Consider the following 12492-nt stretch of genomic DNA (forward strand, 5'->3'; position numbering starts at 1 on the left):
TCCTGCCCTCCGAACCCCTTTGTCTCAGCCCGGAGCCCACACCCCCAGCCGGAGCCCTCACTCCCTCTGGCACCCCAACCCTCAATTTCATGAACATTCATGGCCCGCCATACAATTTCCATACTCAGATGTGGCCCTTGGGCCAAAACATTTGCTCAGCCCTGCTCTAGCTGATCTTCCAGCTTAAAAATCAGCAGGCATGCTAATGGGTTACATGTCAGTCATAACTGTGGACAAGGCTTGCAAGAATCTTCCTTCATATGGGGATTATTTTTCTAATTGAAAAAGATCTTTGGGCTCCTAATCCCTCCCAGTTTTACCATTTTGAAATCTCTCTGCTTTATTCACCAAAGAAATTAGCAGCTAGTGGGGTGCCTGTGGAACATTACCAGCTGATAATGGAAGCTACAACTACTACTATGGCTCTGTTTTTGTCTAATATTTTAAAAAGAAAAAGCTGCACTGTCTACAGATTGCACACATAACCTGTCTATAGAATCATAGGACTGGAAGGGACCTTGAGAGGTCATTTCGTCCAGTCCCCTGCCCTCATGGCAGGACTCAGTATTATTTAGACGAGTGCTTCTCAAACTATCTGATGTGGGGGACTGGCAATTTTTTTTTCCAATGTGCGTGCAGACCAGTAGCCGATGGCTCACGGACCGGCACCGGTCTGCGGACCACCACTTTGAGTAGCACTGATCTAGACCATCCCTGACAGGTGTTTATTTAACCTGCTCTTAAAAATCGCTAATGTTGGAGATTCCACACCCTCCTTGGGCAATTTATTCCAGTGCTTAACTGCACTGACAGGAAGTTTTTCCTGATGTCCAACCTAAACTTCCCTTGCTGCAATTTAAGCCCTTTGCTTCTTGTCCTGTCCTCGGAGATTAAGGAGAGTAATTTTTCTCCGTCTTCCTTGTAACAACCTTTTTACATACTTGAAAACTGTTATCCTTTCCCCCTTCTGTCTTCTCCAAACTAAGCAAACCCCATGTTTTCAGTCTTCCCTCATAGGTGATGTTTTCTAAACCTGTAACCATTTTTGCTGCTCTTCTTGGGAGTTTCTCCAGTTTGTCCACATCTTTCCTGAAATGTGGTGCCCAGAACAGGACAAAATACTCCAGTTGATGCCTAATTAGCGTGGAATAGAGTGGAAGACAAGAATGTATTTGAGTAACCTAACTCTCCCTTTCCTAAGTTCTCTCTTTCCATATATGCCTATTTGTGATTTACTCTTAAATTGTAAGCTCCTTGAGAAAGAGATTGTTTCCTCTCTATGGCCCCATTCCTACAACCATTTAAGCACATGCATAAGTGTTTGCAATTTCAGACCTAGCATATGCTAATATAGTACGAATAATTAATAGTAGTAATAGTTCTTTTGAGCTTTATGAATAACTGAGCTCTTTGACAGGTTTCAGAGTAACAGCCGTGTTAGTCTGTATTCGCAAAAAGAAAAGGAGTACTTGTGGCACCTTAGAGACTAACCAATTTATTTGAGCATGAGCTTTCGTGAGCTACAGCTCACTTCATCGGATGCATGCCGTGGAAACTGCAGCAGACTTTATTTATACACAGAGAATATGAAAAAATACCTCCTCCCACCCCACTGTCCTGCTGGTAATAGCTTATCTAAAGTGATCATCAGGTGGGCCATTTCCAGCACAAATCCAGGTTTTCTCACCCTCCGCCCCCCCACACAAATTCACTCTCCTGCTGGTGATAGCCCATCCAAAGTGACAACTCTTTACACAATGTGCATGACAATCAAGTTGGGCTATTTCCTGCACAAATCCAGGTTTTCTCACATCCCCCCACCCCCATACACACACAAACTCACTCTCCTGCTGGTAATAGCTCATCCAAACTGACCACTCTCCAAGTTTAAATCCAAGTTAAACCAGAACATCTGGGGAGGGGGGGTAGGAAAAAACAAGAGAACACAGGCTACCTTGCATAATGACTGAGTTTGTGTGTGTATGGGGGTGGGGGGGATGTGAGAAAACCTGGATTTGTGCAGGAAATAGCCCAACTTGATTGTCATGCACATTGTGTAAAGAGTTGTCACTTTGGATGGGCTATCACCAGCAGGAGAGTGAATTTGTGTGGGAGGGTGGAGGGTGAGAAAACCTGGATTTGTGCTGGAAATGGCCCACCTGATGATCGCTTTAGATAAGCTATTACCAGCAGGACAGTGGGGTGGGAGGAGGTATTTTTTCATATTCTCTGTGTATATATAAAGTCTGCTGCAGTTTCCACGGTATGCATCCGATGAAGTGAGCTGTAGCTCACGAAAGCTCATGCTCAAATAAATTGGTTAGTCTCTAAGGTGCCACAAGTACTCCTTTTCTTTGAGCTCTTTGAGACCTTATTGCCCTCTGCTGCTTTGGTTCTGTTTGATCCTTTTCTAATAATGTCAGTTTCCCTAGGTTAATGTTGTTATATGAATTTTAACTTTTGTATTCCCTGTCTTATTTGTTAATGTAATATTAAGGTTACATATTTAGTTTCTTGCATTTAGAGATATTCCTATAACGTTACCTGTAAAATGGGGATACTGATACTGACCTTTATTAAGTGCTTTGAAATCTGATGAAAAGCACAACATAGCAGCTAGGTATTATCTATTATTAAATGCAAACAATGTGAAGACAGCCCCAAAGAGTGGTATCCTAAAATGAACTTACATCCTGGCAATAACCTATGTTAGAAAATTTACAAATAAGAAACTAATCTAACAATGTTTATTCTGAGCAAGTACTAGCACTCGCAATTTAAATAAATGGAGAATGGCACATTGCTGAATGTTCTTTTAACAAAGCCTGACCTCTTTCTCCCCCTCCCGCCCCCACACACCTTTGCTAGTTTGCTATAACTAGCAGAGTTGCTTTCTGTCTTATGACAGGTGATTTGTAATGAGCACAGTGTAAATTGCTAAGTCGATCCAGATTCCATGCTGCACTTAGTGCAGCCGGGGATGGAGAGGGACACCAAGGTAGTTGTACTTCAGGTTTGGTACCTGGATTCTAGAACTGTCCGGGGGCCCAAAGGCTGCAATAATTTGAACTTGGCTGTCCCTAGCTCAAAAGGTGGTCGAAAGCTGGGAATAGCCTTGGAATAAGGACATTCCAGCTCTGCCCCCTATGCCAGTGGCACACCGGGGGTGGCAGAGAGCTGCTTTTCCTGATGAAAAGGGAATTTCCAGATAACAGCCAGAAGGCTTGCTTCATCAAGTTTTGCATCACCAGAGCGGGGTCCAGAATCTAGTCAAAATATTCCTAGTGAGTAAAGAGACCATGTGGATGAGGTAATATGTTATTGGACCAACCTCTGTTTGTGAGAGAGACGAGTTTACAAAGAGCTTGAATATAAAAGAAGTTACCTCACCCACCTTGTGTCTCTAATATCCTGGGACCGATGTGGCTGCAACACTGTATCCAAATCTAGTAAGTAACAGTTTATATTTTTACGGAAAAGATTTTATGGGGATTATTGTTCTCTGCATTTGTTTTAACATAATTCCTGATGATTTAATACTCAAAACACCTAATTCTGTGATTGGCATTATTATAACTTCCATGTAGGAAGTAATGCGGTTATTCTCAGTGCATAATTTTAAAACATGCTGGGACCCATCTGTTTGTTTGCTTTACGTAATAGAATGCTAGGGGTCTCCTCCTTTTCCTAATGGAAGATTACATACACATGCCTCCGTATAATTTTACTTTTCTAATCTGGAATATATTTCTCCTCCAAGATTGAATATAATTATTTCCCTGCTTTTAAGCCCATTTTACCTTTATGGCTTGGAGATTTGACAAGTCCTTTTTTAGAGTTGTTTTCTTGGATCTGGTGTTGAGTTGTCCCTTTTGAATCAGAACCATCCTGTTCCTCAGTCTTTCTTCCTTCTGTTGGGGTAACCTCTTCAGTCTGGCTGCAAACATCTGGTGTAAAGGTGGAAGGTTGTAATTTTGGACAGAAACGGGGGGGGGGGGGGGGAGAGGGAGGATGGCGACATTGCTGCTTTGAGACAACAAATGATCTTTTATTCCGGATGTGAAAATGGATCCAATTGCCTTCTGTCTCCCTCCCTCATACATCATGCTTTTATAGGTTCATACCTGCGTAGATTTTAAGGATAAAAGGGACCATTATGATCACCTTAGTTTGACATTTTACGTAACAAACCATAAATTCTCACCCAGTAACTTCTGCATGAAACCTCTAAGCTCTGTTTGTGATATAGCAGTGATTCTCAACCAGGGGTAGGCATACCCCTCGGAGTACACAGAGGTCTTCTAGGGGGTACATAAACTCATCTAGATATTTGCCTAGTGTTACAACAGGCTACGTAAAAAGCACTAGCAATGTCAGTACAAACTAAAATTTCATACAAACAATGACTTGATTATACTGCTCTATATAGTATACTCTGAAACGTAAGTACAATATTTATATTCCAGTTGATTTATTTTATAATTATATGATATAAATGAGAAAGTAAGCAATTTTTCAGTAATAGCGTGGTGTGAGACTTTTGTATTTTTGTGTCTGATTTTGTAAGCAAGTAGTTTTTAAGTGTAACTTGAGGGTATGAAAGACTCCTGAAATCAGACTCCTGAAAGGGGTACAGTTCTCTTGAAAGGTTGAGAGTCACGGAGCTATAGCATATCTTTTAGAAAGGCATCCAGTCTTGATTTAAAGATTTCAAATGATGGAGAATCCACCATGTCCCTAAGTCAGTTGTTCTAATGGTTAATGAGCCTAACTTAAAATGTGCACCTTATTTCTACTCCCAATTTATCTAGCTTCAGTTTCCAACCATTGAATTTTGTAATGCCTTTTCTGCTAGATTAAAGAGCCAGCTGTCCGCTATCAGAAGTCTTTTCTATATAGGAGTTGTAAACCATGATCAAGGCATCTTCCATTTCAATATCTCTGCCTTCCAGAATACTGTCTCCCATCTTATAGGTGTGACCCTATGTTCTTTGTTTCTACATGTTTGTGACCTTGCATTTGACTGTGTTAAAACACACATTGTTCAAGTGAGCCCACCCTACCAAGTGATTCATGTTGGTCTACATAACTGACTTGTTCCCATCATTATTTATCATTCCATCAATTTTTGTGTCATCTGCAAACTTTACCAGCACTGATTTTACATTTCTTTCCAGATCATAGATACAGATATTGAATATCATTTGGCTGAGAACAGATCCCCGTGAGACCCCCACTAGAAACATCCCCCCTTTAGTTAGTGTCAGCTAATCTAGTTTCTAATCTATTTAATATGGCCCATATTTTTGTATAGTGTTAAACTTTTAATCAGAATGTCACATGGGACTCAAACACATTACAGAAATTAAAGATAGTTGTGTTGACATGATATATTTTATTAACCCAACTTGTCATTTCAGACACACGATTATTTTTAAGATCTATTTTCCATAAAACCATGTTGATCATGACCAATTATGCTACCATCCTTTAATTCTTTACTAACTGGATCCCATATAATCCTTTCCATGACTTTGCCTGGGATTAATGTCAGACTAACTGTCCTATAGTTATTCCTGATCATCACAGTTACCCTTTCTAAACAAGATTTGTTAAATCAATATTAATGATTCAGAGAACTCTGGCAATTCTCTAATCTTGGATGCAGATTATCCAGTCCTGATGATTTTAAAAATATTTAATAGTTTCTGTTCCTACTTACTGGTGGAATAGTGAGGATGTTAACATGTCGTCTTATCACTGTAATATATTAAAACATCATTGTACTATAGTAGAACTTCAGAGTTACAAACCCCAGTGTTAGAAACTGACTGGTCAACCACACACCTATTTTGGAACCGGAATTACACAATCGGGCAGTAGCAGAGACCATAAAAAAAAACCCAAAACACACTGATACAGTACTGTGTTAAACATAAACTACTAGAAAAATAAAGGAAAAGTTTAAACAAAAAGATTTGACACGGTAAGGTAACTGTGTTTGTGCTTGTTTCATTTAAATTAAATGATTAAAAGACGCATTTTTCTTCTGCGTAGTAAAGTTTCAAAACTTTATAAAGTCAATGTTCAATTGTAAACTTTTGAAAGAACAACCATAACGTGTTGTTCAGAGTTACGAACAACCTGTCTATTCCTGCGGCGTTTGTAACTGAGGGTTCTACTGTACTTTCCCCAAACAGAATTATTATTGAATACTTTTGCCTTTTTCTGTATAGCAATTGATATCTTTACAATCCTTATCTAATTTCAGACCGATGAAATTGTTCAGATTTAATTTATTCCTGATATATTTAAAGAATTCCTTCTGATTGTATTTAACCCTACTGGCCATAGATATTCTCCTCCTCCCCCCCCCCCCCCCCCCCCCCAAATTGATACCTTTAGCTTTTATGAATTGTGTGCCGTTCCTAACTACCAATTTTAACTCGTTACTATCAACTTCCCTGTTTGACATGTGTTCAGATGCATGTATAGGACTTTTATTACTTTGTTATTTTACAGATGCCTCATGGTAAAGATAGTTGCTTGTTTTAAAGAAATGCTGGAGAGTTCGATGATCTCAACGTTAGCAGGAGGTAAGGGAAAACCAGGAAAATTTTTAAAACAGGCACCAACCACTTCTGTGTTTAGACCATATAGATTATAATCATGTAGTTCTAATCTCTGCCAACCTTTAAATAACACAGACACCAGATGATTATTGCTTACCATTTATACAAATAGTCCCTGGGCAGCACATAGCATTACGCTTGCATCTTCGTCGTAACCCACGACAGGTAACACAGAAGGACGCTTCATCTTCATGCTTGAGGCAGAATTTGCTAGCATTACAGTCCTGGTCTGTTATGCACTGTGAGCTCTACAAATTAAAAATAACTTTCCTCAGAAGGGGAAAATGCTGTAAATCAGCAATACTTAGAGTAGCGCGTGCACACACACACACACCCCTACTGCCCCCTTCATTGATCAGTCCAACATGTTATTTCTGGAATAATCTTTCTTGGGTCTGGTCTGTGATCTCCCATTTGATTGGGAGCTCTCGAGGACAAAGGTCTACACCTCTCTGTCCTGTATTGGGACCAGCACAGTTCTGATCTTCAGCAAGTAACAGAAACAGCATGTTAAAACTGACATGTTTTTTAAAGCAGCAGTTTGTGCACGTTTGTGTTTATTATATGTGTCAGTAGTGTAACTAGCCTAATGTTACACAGCAAATCACTTCCCAAATCAAGATTAGAACTCTAGCAGCCTTTGCTCACCCCATCTTGCACTCAGTGCATTTTAGAGCATAGTGCTCTGCTGAAGAGCTGATCAGTGCTGACAGGCCATCACTTGCTCTGACTTCATTTATATTTTAAGAGGGTGAAATCTTGATATCATTCCCCTTCTCCCAAAGGGACACATTTTTCCATTTTTAAAATGTTTCCAATTTAGAAATACACAACAGCTATGACCATATTAAAATTCTGTTTGCTGGGATGGTTGATTCACCTCCAGTTATCACATAGCTGGGTCTGTTGGGGTCAGGAACATAAGTATTTTTTGTTTCCTCTAACAATTCTAATACTTTCTGGGCCAAGCACTATTCCAAGCAATTGTAACCCTTCTATTTAAAAACTGAAATTAATCATGCGATTTTTGCAGAATATTACTAATATTTTGAGATCATTTCACCCTTGAAAATTCAATTCAGGTCTCCAACTGACCCCCAGAGCTCTCACCTTTCTGGTGCCCTGCACTTCAGCTGAACTCTTGATGCTGTTGTAGTCTAGGACCAGGGCTACCAATGGGGAACAGATGCAGCTGAGCCCCAGCAGCAAGACTGCCACCATTCTTCAGGCAGGTTGATCTGGTTTCCCCCGTGAGGTCTGGTGCGCTTAGCACTGTTGTCTAAGATATGCTGAAGCTTGAAAACAAGCAACACGGATTCAGCAAATATGGGATATTTGTAAATCTTTTTAAAGAAAAATTCTTGAATAAAAGTCCTTTTCTTACATTTTACATCTCTAGCCGAAGAGGAAAATCTGTGGAGAGGAGCTCTGTCCTTCCTGGGGTATTTATAGCCAAGTTTGCTGTCCTTTCCATCCCCTCCTCTCCTCACTTCCTTCCTCTTCAGCCCACACAGACTTCAACAAATCTCTTCAAATCTGTTTGATCAATAGTTCAAAACAAGGATTCAATAAAACGAGCAAGGAGGTAGGGCAGCAGCAGCAGCCACCTCTCCTCAGGGGCTGAGCCACTCCTAATTATTGCATATCAAAGTTAGTTCAAAGGGACAGTAGAGGAGCAGGATGTTTGTATCAAAGGCAGACACTGCAAATCACCTGCATTTCCTACCCTCCATAATCCCTTTGCAAAATTTTTTTTTCTAAGATCTATTTTGACAGCTAATTGTGCTCCAAGAAAGAGTGATTCATGTTGGCCAGTCTGCCAATTACTAAACATTTATTTATCCCTGGTATGGTGGGAGTATAGAGGAAACTGTCTGGTTAGCTCTGGCATCCAGTCACAATTATCACTTGGTTCAAGGCAGCTGCCAAAATAATTCCTGCTCGAGTCAAATATCTGTTTGGGAAAGCTTTCCTGCTTCCTGTAGTGGAACAAAGCTGTTTGAAGCTAGTGTTCATTCTGAAAACTAGGATATGTATCTGCTTTGATCCTGACTCCAAGTTGCGGGAGGTTTATACTAGTAGTAAAATCACAGAATATTTATCTTCACAAAATTTGATTGTCATCTGTATCACATTGCCTTAACTTGAAATAATTGGAACTGGATTACAGATCTATAGCTGATTACTTGCAGAATTTGACATGCCTTAAGTATCTCCAATCAGAAAAGTCTTTTTCGCTCACTCAGAACTTTGCCAATCAGTTGTCATGTTGAAACATCACCTAGGACAGATTGGAAGTGGGAAGCCTACATGTGTGCCTTAAGCTACTCTGTCGTAATGTTTTAAAGTTAGAAAAAGAATAAGCTACCTACTGTTTTTATCATTGTACGTTTCATATTAACTTGGAGTGTTGACAGGATCTGCTTATTATGCCATTAATGCAGTATGTAGGACATTTATGTAGGACATAAATAATTTCTCCTGAGTCCTATTGCAACTTGGCTATCAAAGGGAGGCATGAGCACAGGGCTGGGAGTCAAGAATTCCTGAGTTCAAACACTGGCTCTACCATTCACTTTCTCTGTGGCTTTTTGCCTCTGTTTCTCCATTATTAAAACACCCCTTCAGAATAATGTAATAAGGATATATTAAACAGTTAATGTTTGTACAGGGCTTTGCTCACAGAGTTATATAAATGGTGTTTGCCTCTGCTGTATTGTCAAAAGCAGTTTTTAAATTTTGTCTGCCTTAGATACTAGCCATGCTATTTACTATACTTGAATAAAGTGATAGTTTTCCTAGGAAGTAGCCCCCCCAAATAATTTAGACCATCATCCTTTTTATATCACAAACCTACATTTATCACAAAGAAATTAAATGATAGCTGGAATGGGTGCAGTTTTATTTTAGGGGAACTCTTCTTCCTGAGTGAGCTGTGTTTGTTCCTTCACAAGTGGCTTCCCCATGGTCAATTCTTGTTCCCTGTTAGAAACACACTAGTCCTCTGGAACAGCACAGATCCCTTTTAAGAACATCAGTAGTGAGAACAGGGAAAGAAAAGGGGTCAAATCTTTTGCCTTTTTTAAGATGCTTTATTTTTATTTCCCCAGCTCCAACCCACAATTTAATTCTGCCCTACCTAGCTTCCCTCCTTTCACACACCACCAGCTTTTGAGCATTCCTGCCACTCTTCCATATAATCTTCCACTTTAGCAATAGCTTCCAGCCACTGGGGCAAGAAAGAGGCTCTTCTGCATTACTTCGCTCTTCCTCACCCACCCACTTAGAGCTGTCACAGTAATTGCAGCAGCACAAGGCAGTCCCTTTTCCCAGTGTACCCAAGTCTGGCTGGCAAGGACTGTGTAGCCTTATCTACACAGAATTTTTAGCAATTCTCATGCTACTGGTTTAGTCCTAGTGTAGCTGCATCAGTGCTAGATCAAAGGTGGGAGAATTTCTGAACACCTTCCATATCTGTGCTGTATTTCTGGAGGAATATTTCCCAAGTGATAGACTTCCTTCCATTAAATATCCCACATCCACATTCCACTACACCGCCTATGTAACAATCTCTAGATTTATATCTGCTCTTGTTCATGTAGATTAAAGCAAGTATAATTATGACTCCTGACTCAAATAGTTTAAGAGAAATATAAAACTGATTTGGAGGGGAAAAAAAACCAAGTTTAAACAATCAAAGTTACTAGGGTAAGTAATTCCCTGGCAGTAATTTACAGGAAATCTTTATTGAGGTAACAGATGAAAGGGAGACATTGATGAGCAGACAAAATTACAGGAGATATTTATTGTAATTTTTCAAAAGTGTGTTAGTCATAGAAATCAAAGTCAGTACTTCAAATAGTTTACAATTTAAGCTTAGATGTGACATGAGTCTGAGTAACACACAATTTGGAGGGGTTGTAGAAGGGCCAGGGTAACAGTATAATGTGGCTTATTACATTAGGCATGTGTATGCCTTTTTCATTCAGTTAAGATGGAGAGAGTCCAGAAGAGAGCAACAAAAATGATAAAAGATTTAGAAACCCTGACCAATGAGGAAAGGTTTAAAAAAACTGGGCATGTTTAGGCTTGAGAAAAGAAGACTGTGGGGATGATCTGATGAGACTTCAAATATGCTAAATGCTGTTATAAAGAAGTGTCCCTTAAAGATAGGACAAGAGGTACCGGGCTTAATGTCCAGCAAAGGGGATTTAGGTAAGGGATTAGGAAAAACTTTATAAGGGTTAAGTTTTGGTCATACTCTCTACACTGGCAGCTTGAAGGGAGACTGGTGTAAAAGTGTTACCATGGCTCTGAGCCATCAAACAACCCTTCTACATGTGCAGTAGTCTTCTTGTGTCACAAATCCTAGCCAAGCAGCCCCTTGTGTTTGCTCACTGTGGGTCCCCAGGTATAAGCTTTCTTGGGTCTCAGCAGGCTGCACTACTGTTTCCTCCCTTTGTCCTTCTCTGGCACATTTCCTGGGCACTGACTTTCACCCTGCTACTCTTTCATGGAAATGGAACCCCTTTGGCCTCCAGTACCGGTGCTGAACCCCAAGATACCTCAGAAGCTTAAACATTCTCTCCCAGAACTCCACCCTCAGGTGTGACCTTGTAGTTTACCATTTTAACTCTCTCACGAGGCTTGTAAATGTGTTAGCATGTAACACATCTGACTCTTTGCCCAGAGTCTCTCACAGTTGTTCTTTTATTTAATCATATAAAGCACAAAAGAGTACAGATCAAACAAAATAGTAAACCCTGCACCTATTTCCCCTGCTTTTTCCTCACCATTGCCGGTCATTCTTTGGCCTGGGGTCCAAATCCTGCTGCAGGGCATTGCTTGTCTGCTGAAATGTGAAAGCTTGTCCTCCAGCTCAACCTCTTGGCCCTAGGCTAGACCATTCCCTTCCCCTCTCCTGCTCCAAGTTCCCCCTGTGTGGTTCCTTATTTGACCCCCTGACTGGTCCCCCTGTACTGCTCCTGGTAAATTTCCACTGCTCCTACTTTCCTCCCTCTCTGAAAAAGGGTAGGGTAAAACTCTTTTTCCTAAGCTTTAGCTCACCTACTGTTCCAAGGGGTTTGCACCAGAATAGGATTGTTGAATTCTAACTATTCCCCATTGTATCTGTTCTAGGAGGATGTGACACCACCCATGGCAGCTAGGATGGGATTCATAGTCACACAGAGGCATTCAGAAATACTGCAATTTTATAGTACAACATCCCAGTGTCACCGTTGGGCCGAGTCTTTGCAGAGCGGGGTCCTCCCTCTTTCGTGTAAGCAAGCCGTGCTTGCCTTATTGCCGAAGAAGGGGGACCTCCGCGATTTATGAAATTGGCGTCCCCTCTCGTTCCTCAGCACGGACTACAAGGTCGTAGCAAAAGCCATCTCACTGCGGCTAGGGTCCGTGCTGGCGGACGTGATCCACCCAGATCAGACCTACACCGTCCCGGGCCGCACCATCTTCGACAACCTGTATCTGGTCCGGGACCTCTTGGAACTTGGGTGTAGGGACGGTCTGTCGTTCGCCCTCCTGTCCCTGGATCAGGAGAAGGCGTTCGACAGGGTGGATCACGGGTATCTTCTGAGCACTCTGCGAGCGTTTGGCTTTGGACACCAGTTTGTGGGTTTTATCCAGGTGCTGTACGCCTCTGCAGAGTGTCTGGTCAGGCTCAACTGGACCCTGACCGAACCAGTCGGCTTCAGGCGAGGAGTATGGCAGGGGTGCCCCCTCTCGGGCCAGCTGTACACTCTGGCGATCGAGCCCTTCCTCTGTCTCCTCAGCAGGAGGTTGATGGGGTTGGCGCTGCAGGAGCCAGAGCTGCGGCTGGTCCTGTTGGTATCCACCGATGATG

General features: G+C 41.3%; 2 protein-coding genes across 5 annotated transcripts in view; one reads left to right on the forward strand and one right to left on the reverse strand.

Moving 5' to 3' along the window:
- DKK4 (dickkopf Wnt signaling pathway inhibitor 4) overlaps positions 1-12492 on the reverse strand; it is a 30904-nt gene that overhangs the window by 15193 nt on the left and 3219 nt on the right. For all 3 annotated transcript variants that reach the window (XR_012156278.2, XR_012156279.2, XM_073325050.2), the window contains exons 2-5: positions 8017-8168; positions 7743-7927; positions 6730-6880; positions 3801-3947 (exon numbers count right to left, since the gene is read on the reverse strand). Coding sequence is in view for 1 of the 3 variants with exons in the window: in XM_073325050.2 (XP_073181151.1) it covers positions 3801-3947; positions 6730-6880; positions 7743-7853 (409 nt within the window). In the remaining 2 variants the exon portion in view is untranslated. The remainder of the gene's footprint in view (positions 1-3800; positions 3948-6729; positions 6881-7742; positions 7928-8016; positions 8169-12492) is intronic.
- Positions 3147-12492, forward strand: part of VDAC3 (voltage dependent anion channel 3) — a 45474-nt gene continuing 36128 nt past the window's right edge. For both annotated transcript variants that reach the window (XM_073325039.2, XM_073325037.2), the window contains exons 1-2: positions 3147-3449; positions 6523-6596. Coding sequence is in view for 1 of the 2 variants with exons in the window: in XM_073325037.2 (XP_073181138.2) it covers positions 6530-6596 (67 nt within the window). In the remaining variant the exon portion in view is untranslated. The remainder of the gene's footprint in view (positions 3450-6522; positions 6597-12492) is intronic.

The sequence above is a fragment of the Lepidochelys kempii genome, chromosome 26 (genome assembly GCF_965140285.1).
Source record: "Lepidochelys kempii isolate rLepKem1 chromosome 26, rLepKem1.hap1, whole genome shotgun sequence".
NCBI classification, from domain to species: domain Eukaryota; kingdom Metazoa; phylum Chordata; order Testudines; family Cheloniidae; genus Lepidochelys; species Lepidochelys kempii.